The 22557-nt window shown below is 51.4% G+C and overlaps 1 protein-coding gene and 1 long non-coding RNA gene across 9 annotated transcripts in view; one reads left to right on the top strand and one right to left on the bottom strand.

Annotated features, from left to right (window-relative positions):
- The window catches only part of ANK1 (ankyrin 1, erythrocytic), a 240567-nt gene that overhangs the window by 4107 nt on the left and 213903 nt on the right, over nt 1–22557 (bottom strand). For 2 of the 8 annotated variants that reach the window (XM_011960651.1, XM_011960655.1), the window contains 4 exons: nt 14990–15548; nt 9462–9750; nt 4830–4913; nt 3075–3140 (listed from right to left, as the gene is read on the bottom strand). In XM_011960651.1, coding sequence (XP_011816041.1) covers nt 3075–3140; nt 4830–4913; nt 9462–9750; nt 14990–15548 — 998 coding nt within the window. Of the gene's footprint in view, nt 1–2619; nt 2755–2999; nt 3141–4829; nt 4914–5988; nt 6757–9461; nt 9751–14989; nt 15549–22557 lie in introns of those variants that run through there. The other 6 variants (XM_011960653.1, XM_011960652.1, XM_011960656.1 and 3 more) reach the window with 6 other exon arrangements.
- On the top strand, nt 2558–6769 carry LOC105525131. Its single transcript, XR_001003858.1, has 2 exons — nt 2558–2899; nt 6391–6769. It is a non-coding gene; the product is annotated as an uncharacterized LOC105525131 (long non-coding RNA).

Below are 22557 nucleotides of genomic sequence, written 5' to 3'. Positions count from 1 at the left end.
AGGCAGGAGGATCACTTGAACCTGGGAGACGGAGGTTGCAGTGAGCCAAGATAGTGCCACTGCACTCCAGCCTGGGCGACAGAGTGAGACTCCCTCTCAAAATATAAATAAATAAATAAATAAGTCGCTGTGAACATGGAATTAGCGAATACTGAACCACTGCTCCTAAGGGAAATATAAGGTTAGGCTCCTGCGAGCCTCTGGCCACAATATTTTGGTCAACTGATGAATACACAACTTTGTCTTAGGTGCGTTTCTGTTTCAAGACACCTTGTGTAATATATAGGGTTGACTCATTAATACTGACTTCACCAGCACAGGCGCTCTAACTCATCCCTGAGCAGAGCTTATCTGATGTCCGTTCTCTCCTTAAGGAACATCCCAGCCTTCTTTCGCTTCACACCAGATAGCACTTCCCTCAGGGGCCATTCTAAACAATGAAACCAAAAATTCGAAAAATGTGGCACTACACAAGCTGTGAGGAGGACACTTATTTATAGTATGAAGCACCGAGGCAGAGTGTGGCTTTGTCCATCCTCAGCTGGGATTGCACGTGTTGGGCGACTCAAACTTTTTGCCCCTGTGTGCATGCCCATGAATGAGCAAAAGCACGGTGAGTGTCAGCTTTGGGGCTACAGATAAATGTTAATGAGTAGCCGAATTCGCAAATGCCGAATCCGTGAATGATGAGGATCAACTGTACATGCTTGTCGGGGGTGGGGGTAGTAAATTAGAAAGCCTTCGGGCCCTCGACCGTCTTCTCTGTAGCCTTAGCCCTGGTTGGGAGGGTAGAGCATTTAATAGTCCCTAACCCTCTGGGACTTCAGCAGGAGCTTTTCTCCGCCTCTCCCTCGCCACTGCTCTTGCCCCTCCTAGCCCCCTTCCCCCGCCGCCACTGTCACACTTGTCCCGTGCCTGTCACTGACAGAGGGCCAAGTGCTGTCCCAGAGCCGGGCTGCTCCGTGTTTCTGACACCCACGCTAGTGTGGTCTGGTCCTTAATCACCGGGGTGGGGGCTTCAGCCACACTGCAGATCATTTACAGCAAATTAAAATGAAATTCAAGGCTCCCTCCTTCCCCCAGCCTGGCTTTTGGGCTGCCTCTCTCCCGCCTGCTTCTCTCCCGCTCAGGAGCATCCATAGAACCTGAGCCAAACAGAAATTTAAAGCCACAGCTGCCACTGCTACCATAAGAAAAACAAGTCAGAAGAGTGTACTTTTCCTTTCTGTTTGCTGCTTTTAAACATTATTTGCATCTTTGGGTTCTTTCCAGGACCCAGCAGCAGCTACTCAGAGTCTTCTAAACCAGCAGCCTAGTGGGACCCCTGGCAGTGCAGGGGTTAACACGGTGACCTCCTTAAGCTGCTGAGATGTCAGGTCTAATTTTATCCTATAACTGGATCTGCCAGTCCTCTTTTTTGCCCAAGTGCTGAGATATATCGGGAAGCCCAGAGTCAGCACTTTTGGTGGCTCAGGAGGCAGCGGGCCCTGATTTTTGCCGAAAGCTTTGGAAAGCCAGAGCCTCCTTGCTGCTCGGCCCCAGAGTCAGGCCCTGGGGTGTGAATGGTAACGACCCGGTTAGTGCTGCACTGGGGCCACCATGCCCCCTCACCTCCTGCTGACTCCCACCCCGAGGTATCCTGTACTGAGCTGCCCCGAGCTGGGCAGCATGAAGGGCCTCGGGGCAGCTCAGTACAGGATGCCCCAGGGAGGATGGAGATCAGAGCCGGCCCCTGAAGCCCCCAGCACCGCACACACCTGCTGGAGACGGTCGCAGTCGTGCAGTGTCTTCACGTCCCTCCCTCGTGGCACGGCACGGCACACCCCTGCTCCGTGGCCACACTGCCCCGTGCTCACACACATGCACCATGGCCCAGGCCCCAACTCTGATGGTCTCCTGACTTGCAGAAAGCATATCGTCCACCCCTTAGGCCTGTCAGCTCAGCCCTTTCCTAGAAAGCAAGGGAGCAACATGTTTCATAAAACACCAAGGAGAAGCTAAGCCTTGGCCAGGTCAGAACTGTAGTTGGGCTCCAGGTTCAAGAGACAGTCCAGTCCTCAGTCTTGGAGCTCTTATGTTGCAACATCACAGCCCAGACCGACTCTCCTGTCCTCTCCAGTGCCCTGTCCACCACCTTCTAGACCCCCATTTCTTGGTTTCCAAGATAATATTACCACTTAGATTTACAGAGTGCTTTTACTCTTCAAAGAGCCTTTTTTCTTTCTGGCTTTTTGTTTTTGTTTTTTTTTTGAGATGGGGTCTTGCTCTGTTGCCCAGGCTGGTCTTGAACTCCTGGCCTCAAGCAATCCTCTCACCCCGACCTCACAAAATGCTGGGATTACAGATATGAGCCACTGTGCCCAGCCCAAAAGGCATTCTTAGAAAACCGTGCGGTCCCTGTTAAGTGGATGTTATTAACTCTGTTTCCTTGATGAGGAAGCTGGGGTTCAGGGCCGCTGTTAGTAGGGCTGGGAAGCGAGAATCTCTGCCTCGAGACACAGCCACAAGTTGTTTGTCCCACATCATGCTGGGGTGGCTGGGAGGGGATCGGGTGAGACAGGGAGCAGCCACTCCACCAAAGAACAGGCCATGCAGAGGGGATGAGAAGAGCTGCGTTACCTCCCGAGAGGCTACTCCAAGGAGAGCGGCTCGGGGTCACTGTTTCCCCCTTTTCAGGCTGGCCCGCTTCACTATCTGCGCCCCTTTCCTGCCCTCTATCAGGTCCGGCTGTAGGCCACTCCCTCTCAGCTCCACCTGCAGAGAGCAGCAGAGACAGAAAGCAGGATAGATGGCAAAGATGGGCAGAACACAGGCAGAAAATCGAAAGGAGGCTACACGGAGGCGGCAGACACACTGCCCACAGGGGAGAAGGGAGACTGGAGGGAGAGCTCATGAAGAGGTGAGTGGAGGGAGGTGTCACGCAGATGGCCTGGCAAGATGGGCCGAGCAAGGCAGCAGTGATGGCGCTGGGTCCCCCAGGGCCGCAGGAGCCTCAGTACCTTGGCATGTTTCATAAAGGAATCAATATCGACCTCCAGCTCACTGGGATCCTCCAGGGGCCCTGTGACAGTCACCTCCTCGTGCTCCTGGGCAGCGTCGGCGCTGGACGAGTCTATCTGCCGAACCACCTTGCGAATGATCTGGGAAAGGAAGGGAAGGAGGAAAGGGCTGGTCAGGCCGGGCACGGGGGCTCATGTCTGTAATCCCAGCACTTTGGGAGGCTGATGGGCAGATCATCTGAGGTCAGGAGTTTGAAACCAGCCTGACCAACATGGTGAAACCCTGTCTCTACTAAAAAGATAAACATTAGCCGGGTGCGGTGGCAGGCGCCTGTAATCCCAGCTACTCAGGAGTCCGTGGCAGGAGAATCACTTGAACCTGGTGGGTGGAGGTTGCAGTGAGCTTAGACCACACCACTGCACTCTAGCCTGGTCGACAGAGCAACACTCTGTATAAAAAAACAAAAACAAAAACAAAAAACGCTGGTCAAGCCCTCAAGAGCAGGTCCCAGGAATGAGCTCCGAGTGGGGGAGGTAGCCTTTGTCCTAGGAGCCCCTCCTTGAGAGACCAAGAAGAGGGACAGCCTTTGCCCCATCGCTTTATGGAAAACCCTCTGGTAGACAGCCCTGAAGGGGCCTTGGCAGTACCATTCCATGACCAAGGTGTGACTGGGTGTGACCTCCCCCTTGAGCCCACAGCCGTCTGTTTTGCTCTTTGGTATGGATGGAAGTTTGTGCTCTTCCCCATTCTACTCCCATGCGCCTAAGGGCAGAGGGCATCTCTTTTTCACCCACCCACTCCCGTGTTCACCTGTCCAAATATTCAAACCCTTTACTCTGTACCTGCCATGTGGTCTGAGTGGGAGATGAAACATCAGCCAGACACGGTCCCTGCCTGCAAGCAGCTCACAGTGCAGGAGGAAAGACAGACGCACAAGCAGCCTTGCTCCAGGGTGATGCGAGCTGCACCCCAGCAGAAGCACGTTCGAGACCCTGCTTGGCTCCTCCTCTCTTTTACCCATAGCTAGCACTGTGCCCCATACTTGACAGGCAAGGTCATGTCTCTGAATTAATATCTGCTACCAATCCAATGCATTTTCCCTTCCTTTAAATTATTTAATTATGGTGACGGGGTCTCACTCTGTCACCCAGGCTGGAGTGCAGTGGCTCAATCAAAGCTTATATAGCCTTGAACTGCTGGGTTTAAGTGATCCTCCTGCCTCAGCTTCCTGAATAGCTGTGACTACAGGCATGCGCCACCATGCCTGGCTAACTTTGTGTGTGTGTGTGTGTGTGTGTGTGTGTGTATTTCTTTCTTCCTTTTTTAAAACTTTTTTAGAGATGAAGTCTTGCCATATTGCCCAGGCTGATCTAAATGCCTGGGCTCAAGTGATCCTCCTGCCTTGGCCTCCCAAAGTGCTGGGATCACAGGTGTGAGCTGACACACCTTGCCCACATCCATTTTATTTAAGGAAGCCCATGGTAGGCCTGGGATGCTCAAACTGCTTGTTTAACAGCTGTTTTCAGGGTTAGGCATCATGGGACTAGGTCTGGGATATTTCCTTGGGGCTGGCCCTTCTGGAAGGGAGCAGCAGAAGCTATTCAGGTTGACTCAGACAAAGCAGTTGTGAGGACACCGTGTCTGGACTGCAGATGACCAAAGCTCCCAGCTCCTGGGCCCTCCATCCCTCCTGGGCGCGGGAGCAGCCAGCCTGGCCGTGCTCACCCGCTGTGAGGGCAGCAGGGAGAAGCTGCTGGCTTCTACCGCCTTTTAGCTTCTAGCCCACCTGCCTGTCCCCAGCACAGAGGGGAACACCACTCTGCACCCACCTTCTTGGTGACAATGTTGCCCTGCTCATCCGTGAACTGCTCCTCTGTCACCTGCTCCCCTGGAATATTCTGAAACTCATTCCCCTGGAATTAGAGAAGAGGAGAAAATGCAAGATTGGTGAGTGGGAGTCTGCGAGGAAGAGTGGAGGAAGAGGAAATGAAACAGCAGCAGCCAAAATAGCCATGGCCCAATAACTCCTCCAGCAGGAAACTCCGGCTCAGCATGCAGCGGGAGCCACGCCAGGGCTCCCAGGGCGTGGGCGACGCCCCTGAGGGTCTGGGAGGCCTGAAGATGAACAGCCCAAGCTCGCAATTGTGCACTCGGCCCTCACAACACCCCCCGGGAACTGGCAAAATGGGGGCAATTATGCAAGTCTGACGGAGGAGGCCCTGAGAGAGGAAGCGAGGCACCTGTTTCCTATTTTTACAGCACTTTGCAATATAGAAAAGCCCTTTGACAGGCAGCATCACCCAGAATGTGACTTGCCCGAAATCCCAGAGCCAGTTGGTGACAGAAACAGAAACAGGACAATCCAGGTGCAATCCCATGGTGGCACATGCCTGCAATCCCAGCACTTTGGGAGGCCAAGGCCAGAGGACCACTTGAGTCCAGGAGTTCAAGACCAACCTGGGCAACATAGTGAGCCCCCGTCTCTACAGAAAATTTTTAAAAATAGCCAGGCATGGTGGTGTGTGCCTGTAGTCCCAGCTACTCAGAAGGCTGAGGTGGGAGGATCACTCGAGCCCAGGAATTTACAGTGAGCCCAGGTTACAGTGAGCCATGACCATGCCACTGCACTCCGGCCTGGACTAAAGAGCAAGACTTCACCTCTAAAAACAAAAGAAAAAAGAGAAGAGAGAGAAAAGAGAGAAAGAGGAAAGAAACAAAGAAGGAAACAGGACGAGCACAGCCTCCTGAGACCCAAAGCTGAGTGTTTAATGTCACTGTCACAACGCACTGGGCACCAGAGGGCAGGTTCTGGTGGGCGCCATACACACTCTGGCTCCCAGGGCAGAACCTCATCCCAGGGGGCCTCCTGGTCCTTTTCTTCCAGTGTCTCCCAAGTCTGGGTCCGGAGCTCCCCACAGCAGCGTCCCCTCAGCCCTGGCCTCCGGCGCCCACACTGCCAGCCCTGCCGGCCTCCTGCCAGGCGGTTACCTTCAGGAAGACCCGCCGCCGGACCACCCTGGTGGAGATGGTCTCCTCGTCGTCACTGAGGCCCTCGCTCTCCCCCAGCTCCTTGTCCAGCTCCTGGTGGATGTGCTTCAGTACGAAGCACAGGGACCCCCTGACAATGTGCATCACGTTCTGACAGCTGACCAGGAAGAAGCTCAGCAGCACCAGTGTGACCAGGAGCTGGGTGACGAAAGTCCACATCCTCGCCTCCTCACCAGCCCGGTCCTCCGGGGACCAGAGCAGCCAGGGGCCGGACCGCCACAGGGGGCCCGCCTCTCATTCTCCACTGGGACTCCTGAGTCCCCCAGGGACCCCTTGCATTCCCCCTCCCTATCTCTCTGGTTTGCTCTTTTGGTCTCTCACTGTTTCTCTCTCTCTGGGTAGGACACCGAATGGCCCTCTCGGCTGAAGCAGCCCAGCCCAAGTGCCCTTCTGCCCAGCAGCCAGGCTCTGCCCTGAGTGGCCCGGGTGGCGTCACGCTCCTATAATTTTAGCTCCCCAAACCAGCTGCCGGAGCTGTCCAACTGGGCTAGAAGGAAGCCGGCAGGTGCCCATGTCCTGAGCACTGAAAGCACAAGTGAAAGTCATTGTGTGAGTGACACCCGCTGCTGCCTAACCCCGCCCTGCCCAGCCCTGCCAAGAGAGCTGGAAGTGGGGGCTCGGCCTCTCGCCTATCCTGCCCGTCCCCATAGAAACTAGAAAGAGTTCTGCCCAGGGAAAGTTTCTTACTTTCAGAAAATAATATGGTCCAAGAAACCAGCTACTTGTGTGTCTCCTTGGGCTGCTACTGCAGTGATCTGAATGATGTTCCTCAGCATGGTAGGGATGAGACCAGCTAATACCCTGGACACTTGTCTGTTTCAAAAATTGCCCCAAAAGCGTGAGTGATGGGCTCGCGGACAGTCAAGTGAGCCCAGCAGGGGCCCAGCACAGGTGGTGGGGCCACCTGGAAGCCAGTCTGTAATTCCTATCAGCCCGCAGGCCCTTGCACCCTTCCTTTACGGGGCACAGCCTCCCAAAACTGAAGCGTGGAGCTGGTGTGTCTATTTAAGGCCTGTCCTTAAAGGCTCTTCCAGGGCTGGGCTATCAACGCCCACTGAACAGGAACCACGCATATTAAACTCGTGTTTACAGAGCTGATTCACAAATGCAGCCGCAGCAGCTGTGGCTGGAAAAAATTTCACTTTCTAGATCAGGTTGTTCCTCTCTGAGTGGCAATGCAGCATGGCAGAAAGAACACAGATCCGGGACACAGCAGACTGACCCCGCAACTCACCTACTGTGGGGTCTTGGGAAGGCTGAGTACCTTCTCTTGCCTCAGTTTCCTCATCTGTGAAGCAGGGATTAAAGTGCTCTCCCCACTCCTCTCCCTCAAGGCTGCTGGGACAATCATGCTGCTTTTGAATGCTAACACTATGAATAATAATGGCAAATGCTTGTGATAGTGCATGGTTCTTTGTGGATTTCACGTTAATTCAGAGACACCTTACCACAAGCCAAACCAAGGAGGTTCTATCGTCTTCCTGTTTTACACAAAGGAAACAGAAGTCAAGTATTCTGCCTAGGTGGAGGAGTAAGTAAACGGAGGAGTCACATTCCAAATGCCTTTCACTCCACAATGCTCCTCATTTCAACAAGAAAGATTGGGAAAAGTATGTGCAAAGAAGCCAGGCATGGGGAAGCATCTGGTTTTGGCCCAGTCAAGAAGAGTCCAACTTCAGATATTTCCTCCTAAGTCCTCAGGGAAATCAGCTGGGTCACAGTCATTTCAGGCCACCTCCCAAGTCCCAAGTTATAAGCAATCTCTCTATCTCCCTGCCACTGTTTTCAGAGGTCCAGTGGAAATACTAATAAGCTTTGCAAACCATCAGTCACCCTCAAGGGTCTCCTTATCAGCCCTTGGGGCCTGTGAGACAGGCACCGGCAGCAGCCTGCCAGGCCATCCGATCAGCGTCTCCAGTTCTGGGCTGGGCATGCTGGCCTTGCACGTGCATGCTGGACGTGAGGATGTAGGGCTTGGGAACTGAGGGATCTGACCCTCCTGGTCCCTGACATTGGTCCACTGTGTGACTCTGGAGAAAGCCCTTGGCTCCTCTGGTCTGCAGTGTCCTCGTTTATAATTGAGGGGGATGGATGTGTGATCTAGAAGGTCCTTCTAGTTCCTCTCACCAAAGGCTGACTGCAGAGAGGCAGTGGGAAAAAGTGCTGTAGGCATCTTTCTCTTTCCCCAGGGATCCAGGAGAAGAGACCCAGTTAAGATCATGTGTGCTCTGGGAGCAGGAGAACTAGGTGCCCAGGAGGGCCTGACGGAAGAAACGCACAGGCCACCTGTGGTGAGGAGTGCACACAGGTGCTGGCTCTGCACGGGGCACATACTTGGCAGGGGAGCATTCTAAATAAAACCTGACTGAATTCCTAGCAGTTCTATGGCCGGCAGCTCAGGGTCTCCCTTCCAGAGCCACCCTAGTCCTGGAGTCTGAGGTTCAGGTAGAAAAGAAGGGAGAGAAGGAAAGAAAGAGAGAAAGGAGAGGAGGAAGCACCATGCCTGGATGAGGCATGAAAACAGAAAGAGACAGAACATGTCGTTCATGTACACACTAAACACGCACATGTGGAGAACAGCGGTGCATGTTTTATAAGAACACAAATGGAAAAGACACCCATTAATATGATGGCCAGGATGTGCTTCCAAATAATAGGTCAGTGGGAGAAAGTGAGGGTGCAGATGAAACAAGACTGGCCACAAGTAGATCATCATGGAGGCTGGGAACGGAGAGTGGGGAATGAATCAAACAAAATGAAGTTCAGCAAACTCAAAGGGAGTCCGGGGAAGTGGAAGAAAGGAGGGAGGGCCGGGAGAGGGAGAGGCCCGGGAAATCAGGAGCAGGAGAGGAGACCTCTCTATCCCAGGGCCCCTCTTCTACTTGGTGACCGCCATCCAGAGTCCACCTGAATAGCCACAGAATTCCAGAGCCAAGTAACTTCAGCAGCATTCCAATCACTCCCTCCTTTACCAATGAGGACCCTGAGGTGCTGGAAAGAGAGCACCTTGGGCACATCACACAGGACACCATAGGAGGAGAGTAAGCCCAGCGCCCAGTGCTTGGTTCCTAGCCCTTTCTAAAATGAGATGGAACAAGAAAACCAACAAAAGCCACAACTTTGGAGTCAGCCAGACCTAGCTCAGAGCCCACTTCTGAAACTGTGGTCTTGAGCAAGTTGCTCAGCCACTCTGATCAGCAGCTGCCCAACGGGTACAGGCACCTTAGCAGGGATCCGGGAGGCAGAAAGGCAGGCCTTACCCTTGACTTCTAGAGAAAGGGAAGCACCACAAGTGTTAAAGGAAGGAGATATGCTTAGCTCAGGGCTTGAGTGTCTGAGAGGCAGCCCTGGAGTCCCGGTCCCTTCTGCTGCTGGGAAGGAACAGCAGCGTGCAGCTCCCCTCGGGCTCTCACCTGCACCACCTGGGTGAAGGTGTTCCTGGCCTCCTGCACCTGCTCTCCTTGACCTTGCTGCCTCTGGTCCCTATCGGCCTGGGAGCTCTCAGCCTCGGGCTGTTCTGTCCGCGTGTGCTCGCTTACAGACACCAGGACGTTCTCGTACTCCTGAGATCCACTGGGCTCTAGCCCTTCTGTCGTGGTGCTCGTTCTCTGGAATAAGTGTGGGCCTTCCTCTCGCCAGGAACCTTGTGCAGCATCTTGCAGGTATGAGACAATGGAGCCGTCTGGATCCCAGTCCTGCAGTCTGGGGTCCAGGGGAGGCAGCAGATGGCCGGCCGGGGAGAGAGAAAGGACACCTGGTCACCCATCAGTCTCATTCCTTTTAGACACTCTCCCCCTCCAGAGCTCTGGCTCATCAAGGACACAGACTGTCCTGTCATCCCTCCAAAGGTCAGGAGCACGTGAGCACATCGCCCACCTCACTGCTGTGGTTCCGAGGGGTACATGTGGCCCATCTAATGCTGTCCAGGTGGAAAGGCCACTGGTCCCTCCCTGTGGGTGAACGGCTCGCCCTTGGGGCTCCCAGGGCACTTGGCTCACCCTAATGGTCCAAACACTGGGGCCTCCACTCTCATCCCACATCCTCAAACTCTGCCACCACCTCCATCTGCTCTCCGGGCCCTTCCCATTCAGCAGTCCTCATCTGACAAGGTGGTCATTCTCTCCCCCTCGAGACACATTCTCCCGTGGCTCCTGGAAGGTGCTGGCCCGGCATCCCCCCTTCCTCTCTGGCCACTGTTGCTCCATGTCCTCTGCTGATTCCTCATAACCTTCCTGACTTCTGAACATTGGAGCGCCCTGGGATTCAGTTCTCAGATCTCACCACTGTCCACATCCGCTTCCTAAGCAAGCTTGTTCATCCCATGGTTCCAAAGCCCATCTCTACACTCAGTGTGCCTGGATGTGTGTCTCCAGCTCGGCTCTCCTCCTCGAACTACAGCTGTGTGCATCCCGCTGCCTCCTCCACATCTCTACTTTGTTGTTGTTTTTGAGACAGCACTTCACTCTGTCTCCCAGGCTGGAGTGCAGTGGTACAATCACAGCTCACTGCAGCTCTGCACTCCTGGGCTCAAGCCATCCTCCCGCCTCAGCCACTTGAGTAGCTGGGGCTGCAGGCACATGCCACCACGTCCAGCTATCTAAAACATTTTGTAGAGATGGGTCTGGCTCACAGGTCTACTTTGGATCTCTACTCAGCATCTCCAGGACAGTGAGATCCAATCCACACTCAGAATCTTCTCCCCTAGCCTGTCCCACCCCATCCCTGCTGCCATCCCGGGTATCTTCATCCTTGCAGCGGGCAAGTCGAGGACACCACTGCCCTCCTTGACCCCTCTCTTCCTCTCTTACCCCACATTGTATTTGTCAGCAGATGCTTCTGAAATATGTCCTGCACCCACCCACCTCTCAGCATGGCCACCGCTGCCGTTCCAGTCCATAAGCCCACGGCCCTTTCCTCCCGACGCACCTCCTGCTTCTTTGCCAGGTTGCGCCAGCCTCCTCTCAAGGCAGGTGCAGCTTACCCTGCTCACCCTCCCCTCCCCAGCTTCATGGGCTTGGTTACTCTGTTAGGGCACGTGCCAGGCACGGTCTCCTTCACAGGGCTAGGCCTTCTATGGGGCATCCTCCCTGAGATGTCCTCACGCTCACCCTCAATTCCTTGAAGTCTCTCAGCTGGCACTCATGCAGGCCTCCCCTGGCCGCCCATCTGTAATTCCAGCCGGCCTTCTTTCCACACACATACTCCTACCTCCTGTCCTCCTTCTCTGCTTGATTTTTCTTTTTAGCACATATTATCTAGAATTTCTGTTTTAATGACTTCTAATTTTATTTACTTTATCTTGTTTCTTATTAGTCTCCCTGCTAGAACCACGCTTCTTGCAGGTGGAGACTTTTTTCTGTTTCATTCCATGCCGTCACCCAGGCACTCTTTATAGGTGCCTGGCACACAGTAGGCGCTCAATAAATATTGTTGAGTGAGTGGATGAAATTCGTCTGTCCCCATGAGAAGGCTGACCAAGGTCACAGCGCCAGGAAGTGACACAATAGGCCTAGAGCCCAGGCGTTCATGTCCCCAGTTAGCAACACTGGATAATGCAGGGGCCAGCATTCAGCCCCCGCAGGTGCTCAATAAATGCTTGTTGAAGGAACGGCTGTCCCAGGAAGGTGCCCCTCTCCCGGAAAGGCCACTATTTCACTTTACACCGGCTTAAGCTCCATCTGTTCAATCCTCCCCATGAATCCAAGGATTTGTGTAGGAAAAAAAATTGAATCTTTGCTGTCTCAACTTCCCAACTACTCCCTTTCCCTTTCTGTTAGGGTATTGGGGCCACGCTGAACGGATCCTGTGGAATGACCCTACCAGCCTGGGCCTCAGGGTGGGACTGAGGGGTCACACAGGTGGGGAAAGGACACGAGAATAGCTTTCCTTTACCTGGCCAGTCCTGAGCTCCTTGGGGTGGGGACCTGGAACAGCTGCCTGGGGGCACAAGAATCATGTCCTTTCTTTAGGGAAAACTTAGCAAGCCAGGTGACCTGAAGGAAAGGGGATTCCTCTGTCATCTGCTTCCTGTGCTAGCCCAGGAGGACAACATGAGCCCCACCTCATGTCTGTCTCATCTCTTTCTGTAACCGCAAGGGCCTGGCTTGCCTTGGCATCCTTCCCTGCACTCAGCAGAGGGGCGTGGTGTAGGCCCTGGCCCAGACGGGACGATGAGAGCTCCAAGGTGAGCCTGCCCTCGGCCGCAGACTCGCAGTGTCTGGGAAATGCATCCCCTTCTCCTGACCTGCCGACGCTGCTTTTCTGCTGCAGCACGGGGCGGGGTCTTCTCAGCACAGGAAGCTTGGGGAGGAGAGACCCACTGCTCTACAGCTGAAAGCTCTGTCCTGCCCCAGATAAGCCCACCAGCCCCTCCTTCAATGGGGATAAGTGGGGAGGGCGCCATTCTCAGCTCCATCACATGCAGGCTGTGTGACTGCACACAAATAACTTCCCTGGGTACTGGTGCTTCTAAATATGGTCTTCAACTAAATATAGCCTTCAACTGGAAGCACGCAGAGGGAGAGGAGCTCAGAACACCAGCTCCAGCAGCACACTGGCCCATGGTCTCCCCCAGCCTCATCGTTGATCTCCTGTGTGAGCCCTCCGTGTGCCCTCATGTCCCTAAGCAAGCCCTCCCCATGCCCCAGTGTTCCTAAAAGAGCCCTCTCTGTGCCCTAATATCCCTAAGTGAGCCCTCCCGGCGCCCTGATGTCCCTAAGTGAGCCCTCCCTGAGCCCTAATGTCCTCAAGTGAGCCCTCCCAGTACCCTCATGTCCCTCAGTGAGCCCTCCCAGCCCCCAATGTCTCTACATGAGTTCTCCCAGCAGCCTAATGTCCCTAAGTGAGCCCTCCCGGTGCCCTGATGTCCCTAAGTGAGCTCTCCCAGCACCCTGATGCTCTAAGTGAGCCCTCCCGGTGCCCTAATGTCCCTAACTGAGCCCTCCTGGTGCCCTAGTGTCCCTAAGTGAGCTCTCCCAGGGCCCCAGTGTCCCTAAGTGGGTCCTCCCAGTAGCCTAATGTCCCTAAGTGAGCCCTCCTAGTACTGTAATGTCCCTAAGTGAGCTCTTCCGGTGCCCTGATGTCCCTAAGTGAGCCCTCCCAGCTCCCTAATGTCCCTAAGTGAGCACTTCCAGTGCCCTAATGTCCCTAAGTGAGCCCTGCCAGCACCCTAATATCCTTAAGTGAGTTTTCCCCACTCCCTAATGTCCCTAAGTGAGCCCTCCCAGCAGCCTAATGTCCCTAAGTGAGCCCTCCTGGTGCACTAATATCCCTAAGTGAGCCCTCCTGGTGCCCTGATGTCCCTAAGTGAGCCCTTTCCATGCACTAATGGCTCTAAGTGAGCACTCCAGGCACCCTAATGTCCGTAAGTGAGCTCTCCCAGTACCCCAATGTCCTAAGCGAGCCCTTCCAGTGCCTCGATGCCCTAAGTGAGCCCTCCCGGCTCCCTAATGACCCTAAGTGAGCCCTCCCGGCTCCCTAATGACCCTAAGTGAGCCCTCCCCACACTCTAATGTCCCTAAGTGAGCCCTCCCGACAGCCTAATGATCCTAAGTGAGTCCTCCCAGTGCCCTAATGTCCCTGAGTTCTCCCCACACCCTATGTCCCTAAGTGAGTCATCCCAGTGCCCTAATGTCCCTAAGTGAGCCCTCCCCGTGCCCTAATGTCCCTAAGTGAGCCCTCCCCATGCCCTAATATCCCTAAGTGAGCCCTTCCGTTGCCCTAATGTCCCTAAATGAGCCTTCCCAGTGTCCTAATGTCCCTAAGTGAGTTATCCCCATGCCCTATGTCCCTAAGTGGACCTAAGTGCACCCTTATGTCCCTGAGTGAGCCCTCCCAGTGCCCTAATGTCCCTGAATGAGCCCTCCTGGCACCCTAATGTTCCCAAGTGAGCCATCCTGGCGCCCTAATGTTCCTAAGTGAGCCCTCCTGGAGCACTAATATCCCTAAGTGAGCACTCCAGGCACCCTAATGTCCGTAAGTGAGCTCTCCCAGTACCCCAATGTCCTAAGCGAGCCCTCCCAGTGCCTCGATGTCCTAAGTGAGCCCTCCTGGCACCCTACTGTCCCTAAGTGAGCCCTCCTGGCTCCCTAATGACCCTAACTGAGCCCTCCCCACACTCTAATGTCCCTAACTGAGCCCTCCCCGTGCCCTAATATCCCTAAGTGAGTCCTCCTTGTGCCCTAATGTCCCTAAGTGAGCCCTCCCCATGCCCTAATGTCCCTAAGTGAGTCCTCCCCATGCCCTAATATCCCTAAATGAGCCCTCCCGGTGCCATAATGTCCCTAAGTGAGCCCTCCCCACGCCATAATGTCCCTATGTGTGTTCTCACAGTGCTCTCATGTCCCTAAGTGAGCACTCCCAGTCCCCAATGTCTCTACGTGAGCTCTCCCAGCACCCTAATGTCCCTAAGTGAGCTCTCCCCATGCCCCGATGTCCTAAGTGAGCCCTCCCGGGGCCCTAATGTCCCTAAGTGAGCCCTCCCCGTGCCCTAATGTCCCTAAGTGAGCTCTCCCCGTGCCCTACTGTCCCTAAGTGAGCCCTCCCGGCGCCCTAGTGTCCGTAAGTGAGCCCTCCTGGTGCCCTAATGTCCCTAAGTGAGCCCTCCCAGCAGGCTAATGTCCCTAAGTGAGCCCTCCAAGTGCCCTAATGTATGTAAGTGAGCCCTCCCAGCGCCCTAATGTCCCAACGTGTGCTCTCCCAGTGCTCCTCGGGGTCTCTCCTGCTGGGCATACCTGGTGGGGTCTTGGGGAGGCACTGGCTTTTGCAGATGGCACCTACACTCCTATATATGGCGTCTGCCAGACTGAATGTATTTGTTCCTGTGCAATTAGAACCCAGGGTCAGGGTTGGCATCAACACCTCTGTCTTCACTGCCAGGCACAATCTTACCCAGGAGCCCAGAAGACAAAAAGGGACCCTGCTCCCGCAGTCAAGCTCTTACCTGTCCTGACTCCTCTCCGTCACCCGACTCATGGTAGGGGAGGATGTGATTCGGGCTTGCCCCCTCTGATGGCCTGAAACAAGAGACACTTCATTCTCTGAGTCCTGCCCTGCACCTGTTGCGTCATCCTGCCTCTTAGAACCTGGCAGCTTCTCTTCTGACCTCTGACCTTCCTCCTGTTCAAGCAAATCGATAAGGCCATTTGTGGCATCTGAATCCACTGTGTCGTCCTCCACAAGTTCCAGAGAGCCCAACTCGGGGCCCCGCGGTTCCTCTGAGAGTGCCCCCTCCAACTTCCACTCGTGACCTGTGGCGTCAGAGTCCTCGGCCTTGCTGCACTCCAGAGAGGAGTCCTCAGCAGTGACCAGGGAAGGCGTGAGGCCCGCGGACCACACCTGCATGTCAGACATCTCCAGCATGGTGTCATGCTCCGTGGCCGCCAAGGGGATGGCGTCTAGGACGGCCACCTCGTTCCAGTACTGGTCTGCACGTAGCGGAGAGGAAAGCGCACAGCCCAGGGAGGCAGGGGACAGCAGCTCGTCCTGCAGTGAGGAGTAACCTGGATGGGCAGACAGAGGGCAACATGCTCCAGCAGCGATTCCTGTCCCACGCATTCACGTGCAGGTCAACGCACACGCACACACACACACACGCAGGCATGGCCAGAGAGGTGCATGCACATTCGGGGTGGGTTGGGGGCTTTCCAAGCTCCAGGCCCAATGCTCAGGCCTTGTGGCTACTGCCTGGGCATCCAGGCAAGAGAAGCAAGGCTCTGAATTGGGTGGGGACAGCCAGGGTGTGAGGCAGAGATGGGGGAGCTCCCTGCTGGATGGTGAAGAGGAGATTGGACTCTTCCTTATCCGGTTCAGAGCACTAGATAAAGAAGCCTTTATCCAAAGGACTTGTGCTCCAATCTGTCTCTGATCCCATGAAAGCTCCACTTCTCCACGGCTGGGCAGAAATAGACGTAGCTCCTCTACTCAAAACTTCACTTTAGCTCAGTTCTTAGGTTCTCAGGGCTATACCTTAAAGGAAAGGAAAAGCCACCCAGAACCAGGGGTAGTAACCAGGCTGCCCTTGAGGGGCCTACCAGGGTATACCAAACACCCATAGACCTCAATGTGGTGGTCACATGGGAAACAACCTTCTGGTGTGGCCAGGTGTCACTTTCCTCAAGTTGCTTATTGGTTCTAGAAACTCTGAATGATCTAAGGTGCCAGAGGGGAGGGCTCTTAGGGCTCAAAAGGGGCAAGGTCAGAAGGCACCAAGAGGCACCAGGTCTGCCTGCCCCAAAGCCCTGTGTCCAAGAGCCCTGAGCTGTTTGTCCCAGCTTCAGGTCAGCACTGACCTGGTGGGATGGGAGCCAGCTCGCTCAGGCCCTGAGTGCATGACCTGTAGTCAGCATGGCCTGCCCATCTGCCATTCCCTGCTGCCTGGCTGGGATGGGAGTCCCTGCTGATGTTCTGGTTGGCTTTGGCACTGGCTCCCTGATGTTCATAAGTGACGGTGACACTGAGTGGCATGCATGCACATGGGCATTTGCGGGGGCATCAGTGCTCCATCCGGGGCTTCTCAGCCCTCCTCTGGCTGGGAGCAAGGACTTCTGCTACAGGAGAAAGAGGTCTCTGATGTCCCTTCAGAGCAGGTGCCTCTGTGGGTGGGAGAAGGGAATAGAAGACAAGATTCTCCAATGGTCTTGGCCTGTCTAGGAAACCAGGAAACAAGTACGTGCTTACAGCAGCTAGAAAGCCCACGGAGCTGAAAGGGAACCCTGTGAATGGGCAGGGCTGCCCCTTGCATCTCTCTAGGGACCTTCCTGCCATCCAGAGATGTCCAGACAACCCCCAGCCTAGAGTTCAAACCTAGTTCAAATGCTCCATTCTGCCATTCAGTCCCTACCCCCACCTCTACTCACACCTAACTGCCCCCAGACTGTGCTTTGATTCAAGCCAGGCGGGCTCCTTTCTTGCCCTCTTAACCCTCCGCTAAGGGCCTCAGCTCCTGATCACCTGCTCCCCTGCTTTTATATCACTAGCTCCATTTATTCTCATCCACTCACTGTTCAACCAAAACAAGAGAGGTCCGATTACATGCCAGGCACTGTGCTAGGGGAATGGGGATGACAAACCCCAAACACACATGAACACACACACACACACTCACACACACTCTCACCCACACACACACAGATGGGACAGCTTCTTGTTTCATGGCATTTTCACAGCTTCAGCTCCTGTTGATCCCTCCCATCTCTGAGGCTGTCCTAAGGCCCTTGCTAAGGCTGTTCTCGGAAATGCAAACCCATGAGGACAGGGCTGATGTCTGCTTTCCTCTCCCCACCCTTTCCTACAACAGGATTGGGCCTCCACTAGCCCCATGGCCACTGCAGAGCTCTCCAGGTGTGTGAGGACCCAGCAGCTAGAACAGAAAGACCTCAGGCACATTTAGTGGAACTGCAATTGCTAACATGTACCTGTGTGTTCAACGTGCCCGGAGCCGGGCTGTGTACTCGGCATGCATTCTCTTAATCTCCCCAGGAAAGTTTTCTTCCCTACAAGCCTACTTGGTTCCAGGTCCCAAATGAGCGGGGAGGATGACCCCGTGAAGGTGGGGTGGCTGGGAGCAGGGCGGCACAATGGCAGAGACTGAGGGAAACCCCTTTTAGCTTTGGCCAAACTAGGAAGAACAAGGAGGAGGGAGTGGGAAGAATAGGTGAAATGGGTCACATCTTACCATGAAATGAACTCCAAGTCACTGTACATGAAACTGTGACTTGAGGAATTATATAGCTGACCAGGGCCCTGGCCTTCAAACCCTTCACAGAAAGCCCTCCAGATATACAAAAGCAGGACATTTTGGGGTCAAGTGATGATTATTTTTCTTATTACTCTTGCAAGCATTTTTTTATTTACATCACTTACTGAGCATTTTTTTGTTGTTGTTTTTTGAAGCAGAGTCTTGCTCTGTTGCCCAGGCTGGAGCACAGTAATGCAGTCTCAGCTCACTGTAACCTCTGCCTTCGGGTTTAAGTGATTCTCCTGCCTCAGCCTCTCCACTGGGAGTAGCTCGGATTACAGGTATGCACCATGACACCTGGCCAATTTTTATATTTTTAGTAGAAACAGCGTTTTACCCTGTTGGCCAGGCTGGTCTCAAACTGCTGACCTCAAGTGATCTGCCTGCCTCAAGCCTCTCAAAGTGCTGGGATTACAGGGTTCAGCCACTGCACCCGGCCATTGAGCATATTTTTAGTGCAAAACATATCTAACGTGTTATTTTTAATTGCCACAACAACCCTACCAGGAAAATAATATGATTCCTACTTTATAGATTAGGAAACTAGGTTTAGCAACTTGGGGAAGGTCACACAGCTAGTAAGTTTGGTCTTTTCCATAGACTTTGCCATTAATCTCTTTTAAAAATAGCTTTGTTGAGGTATGTTTGACATGCAATAAATGTGTATCTTTAAAAGGGGGTAAATTGATGCATTGTGAACATGTGTACCCCCATGAAGGCATCACCTCAAAGAAGAAAACAGACATTTGTCACCCCAGAAAGGTCTTCTCAAGCTTCTTTGTAATCTCTCCCTTCCCTTTCCCCCTCCACCAACCCCAAACCATTCCCAGGTGACCCTGATCTTCTTTTTGTCACTATACATCACTTTGCATTCCCCAGGATTTTACATAAATGGATTCATACAGTATGCACTCTCTCTTTTTTTTAAGCCTGGCTTCTTTCACTCAACACAGTCATTTGTGTTTCATCCATGCTGATGCATGTATCAATAATTTATTTCTGTTGCTAAGCCATAGTCCATTGGATGGATATATCACAGTTTGCAAATCTATTTACCTGCCAATGGACATTTGGGTTGCTTCCAGTTTGCGGCTATTACAAATAAAGCTGCTAGTCTGTATGGACATAATGCGTTCTTTTCTCTTGGGTAAATAACTAGGAATGGAATGACTTGATCATACAGGAGGTATATGTTTAACTTTGTAAGAAATGATCAAGTGATTGTACCATTTTGCAGTCCCACCAGTGGTGTATGAGAGTTCCAGTTCTCCCATATCCTCACCAACACTTTATATGGCCAGCCTTTTTAATTTTAACCATTGTTTTTGGTGTGTGGTGGTTACCTCCTTATAGTTTTGATTTGTATTTCCCTAATGACTAGTGATGTTGAGCAAATTTTCATGTGCTTATTTGCCATGTGTATATATTCTGGGTGAAAAGTCTGTTTGAATCTTTTGTTCAATCTAAAAATTGAGTTGTTTTCTTATTATTAAGTTTTGAGAGTTCTTTATATATTCCAATACTATAGCAGATGGTTATTTGCCAATATTTTCTCCCAGTCTGTATCTCGTCTTTTCATTTTCTTAACAGTGTATTTTGAAGAGCAGAAGTTTTGATTTTGATGAAGCCCAACTTGTCAATTTGTTCTTTTATGGATTGTGCTTTTGGTGTTGTATCTGAGAAATCTTTGTCTTAACCAAGATCTTTAAGGTTTTTTTCTTATGTTTTCTTCTAGAAGTTTTAAGTTTTAGATATTACATGTAATCTATGACCCATTTAGAGTTGATTTTTGTATACAAGGTAATAATCCAAGTTCATTTTAGTTTAGATTTTTTGCATAAATATTCATAAATGATACTGGTCTGCAGTTTTCTTGTTAATTGTCTTTCTTCCCAATATCAGGGTAATGCTGACCTCATAAACTTAGCTGAGAAGTATTTTCTCATTTTCAATTTTCTAAACAAGTTGTTTCTTCCTTAAATGTTTGGTAGAATTCACCAGTGAAGCCATCTGGGCATGGACTTTTCTTTGCAGGAATGTTCCAAACCATACATTTAATGTCTTTCATTTATATGGGGCTATATGTATTTCTTCCTAAGTGAGCTTTGAGAGTTTGTGTCTTTCAAGGAATTTGTTGATTTCACCTGTTTTCCAATTTACTGACATAAAATTGTCATAGTATCCCTTTATTGTCCTTTTACTACCTGTAGATATTCTATAGGTAGTATATATTCCTTATTCCTGATATTGGTAATCTGCAGGTCTTCTCTTTTTTCATAATCAGTTTGGCTAGAGGTTTATCAATGTTACTGATCTTTTCAAATCACCAGCTTTTGGTTTCATTAAGTTTCTCCAAGTTTTTCTGCTTTCTATGTCACTGATTTCCACTCTAATCTTTATTATTTCCTTTATTCTATGATTTTAGGTTTAATTTGCTCTTCTTTTTCTAATTTCTTAAGGTAGAAAACTCTTTATTTTGCTTTCATTTTTGAAGTTATGTGTGCTAGGTATAGAAGTCTAGGTTACTTTGGAGATGTTGTTTCTTTCCTCTTTAAAGATGTGGCATACTTTAAAGATGCCATACCATGTTCTGGCTTGTGTTGTTCCTTTTTTTTCTTTCTTTTTCCTTTTTTCTTTTCTTTTCTTTCTTTCTTTCTTTGTTTTTTTTTGAGACAGGTTTTCACTCCTGTTGCCCAGGCTGTAGTGCAATGGTGCAATCTTGGTTCACTGCAACCTCTGCCTCCTGGGCTCAAGTGATTCTCCTGCCTCAGCCTCCTGAGTAGCTAGAAGTACAGGCACGCACCATCACGCATGGCTAATGTTTGTAGTTTTTGTAGAGATGGGGTTTCACCACGTTGCCCAGGCTGGTCTCGAACTCCTGAGCTCAAGTGGTCCACCCACCTCGACCTCCCAAAGTGCCAGGATTACAAGCATGAGCCACCACGCCCGTCCGTGGCTTGTGCTGTTTCTAATAAGAAATCTGATGTCAGTCTTATTTTGGTTCCCTTGTACATAACACATCTTTTTTCCCCCTCTGATTGCTTTTAATATTTTTCTCTTTACCACTGGTTTTGACCAGTTTGCTAATAATGTGCCCTGATAGAGTTGCTCACATGTTTCCTGTGCATGGGGTTCCTCAAACTTGTTGGATCTGTGTCTTCATGATTTTTATCAAATTTGGCAAATTTTTGTCTATATTTCTTTTTTTTTCTTTTTCTTTTTTTTGTGGGGGGATGGTTGAGAACTCTGTTGCCCAGGCTGGAGTGCAGTAATGTAATCTCGGTTCACTGCAACCTCCACCTCCTGGGTTCAAGCAATTCTCCTGCCTTGGCCTCTCAAGTAGCTGGGACTACAGTCGTGCACCACCATGCCCGGCTAACTTTTGTATTTTTTTTTTAGTGGAGACAGGGTTTCACTATGTTGGCCAGGCTGGTCTTGAACTTCTGACCGCAAGTGATCCACCCACCTTGGCCTCCCAAAGTGCTGGGATTACAGGCATAAGCCACTGTGCCCAGCTCCGAATTTCTTACAATACTTTTTCTTCCTTCTTTTCTGCTGGGAACTGTAATTTCACATATTAGGTCACTTGAAATTTCCCCATAGCTCACTTTCTGTTTCTCCAAAACAGAAAGAAAAGAAAAATATTTGGAGTTTCTCTTGCTATATTGTCAAGTTCACTAATCTTTTCTTCTGCAGTGTCTAATGTCTAATCCTATCCAGTGTATTCATCCTACACATTACAGTTTCATCTCTAGAAGATTGGCTTGGGCCTTTAAAAAATATCTTCCATGTCTCTACTTAACTTTTTTTTTTTAAATATCTGAAATACAATCACTGTTTTCCCATCTTTGCTAATTATTTTTTTGTTTTTTGAGACAGAATCTCGCTTTTGTTGCCCAGGCTGGAATGCAATGGCACTATCTCAGCTCACTGCAACCTCTGCCTCCTGAGTCCAAGTGATTCTCCTGCCTCAGCCTCCTGAGTAGCTGGAATTACAGGTGCCCGCCACCTCACCCAGCTAGTTTTTTTGTATTTTTAGTAGAGACAGGGTTTCACCGTGATGGCCAGGCTGGTCTCAAACTCTTGACCTCAGGTGATCCGCCCACCTCAGCCTCCCAAAGTGCTGGGATTACAGGCATGAGCCACCACGCCCAGCCCTTTGTCTGCTAATTCTAACATATTTGTCAACTCTGGGTCAGTTTCAATGGGTTGATTTTTCTCCGCATTATGGATCCTGTTTTCCTGCCTCTTTGTGTGTCTGGTTACTCTTAATTGAATGCTGGACATTGCGAATTTTACCTTGTGGAGTGCTGGATGTTTTTGTATCCCTGTATGCTTGAGCTTTGTTCTGTTATGCAGTTAAGTTACTTGGAAGCAGTTGGATCCTTTTGCATTTTGCTTTCAAATTTTATTAGGAAGCACTGGAGCTTTAGGGGTTAACTTTTCCCTATTTCTGAGATGAGATCCTTCTTTGTCTCCTGAACAAAGGCTGTGAGAGATTAATTGGGAATAGCTGGCTAATACTCATCTGAAACTTGCGGGGGACCCTCTGCAGGTCTCCAGAGTGTTCTATCTGTGCAACTGTCTCCTCTCTGGTGCTCTGTCTTGAGAACTCCAGCTGTCTTGGTCTCCTTGGACTTTCAAAACACTCAACTAGACAGCTGTAGGACTCACTTCATTTATTTCCCATGCTTTGTGGATCAATGTCTTTTGTTATTTGATATCCAATGTCTTAAAAACTGTTGTTTCATATATTATGTCCATTTTTTGGT

This window comes from Colobus angolensis, unplaced genomic scaffold (assembly GCF_000951035.1).
Source record: "Colobus angolensis palliatus isolate OR3802 unplaced genomic scaffold, Cang.pa_1.0 Scaffold52, whole genome shotgun sequence".
NCBI lineage: Eukaryota > Metazoa > Chordata > Mammalia > Primates > Cercopithecidae > Colobus > Colobus angolensis.
This window is presented reverse-complemented; position numbering and strand designations above follow the sequence as displayed.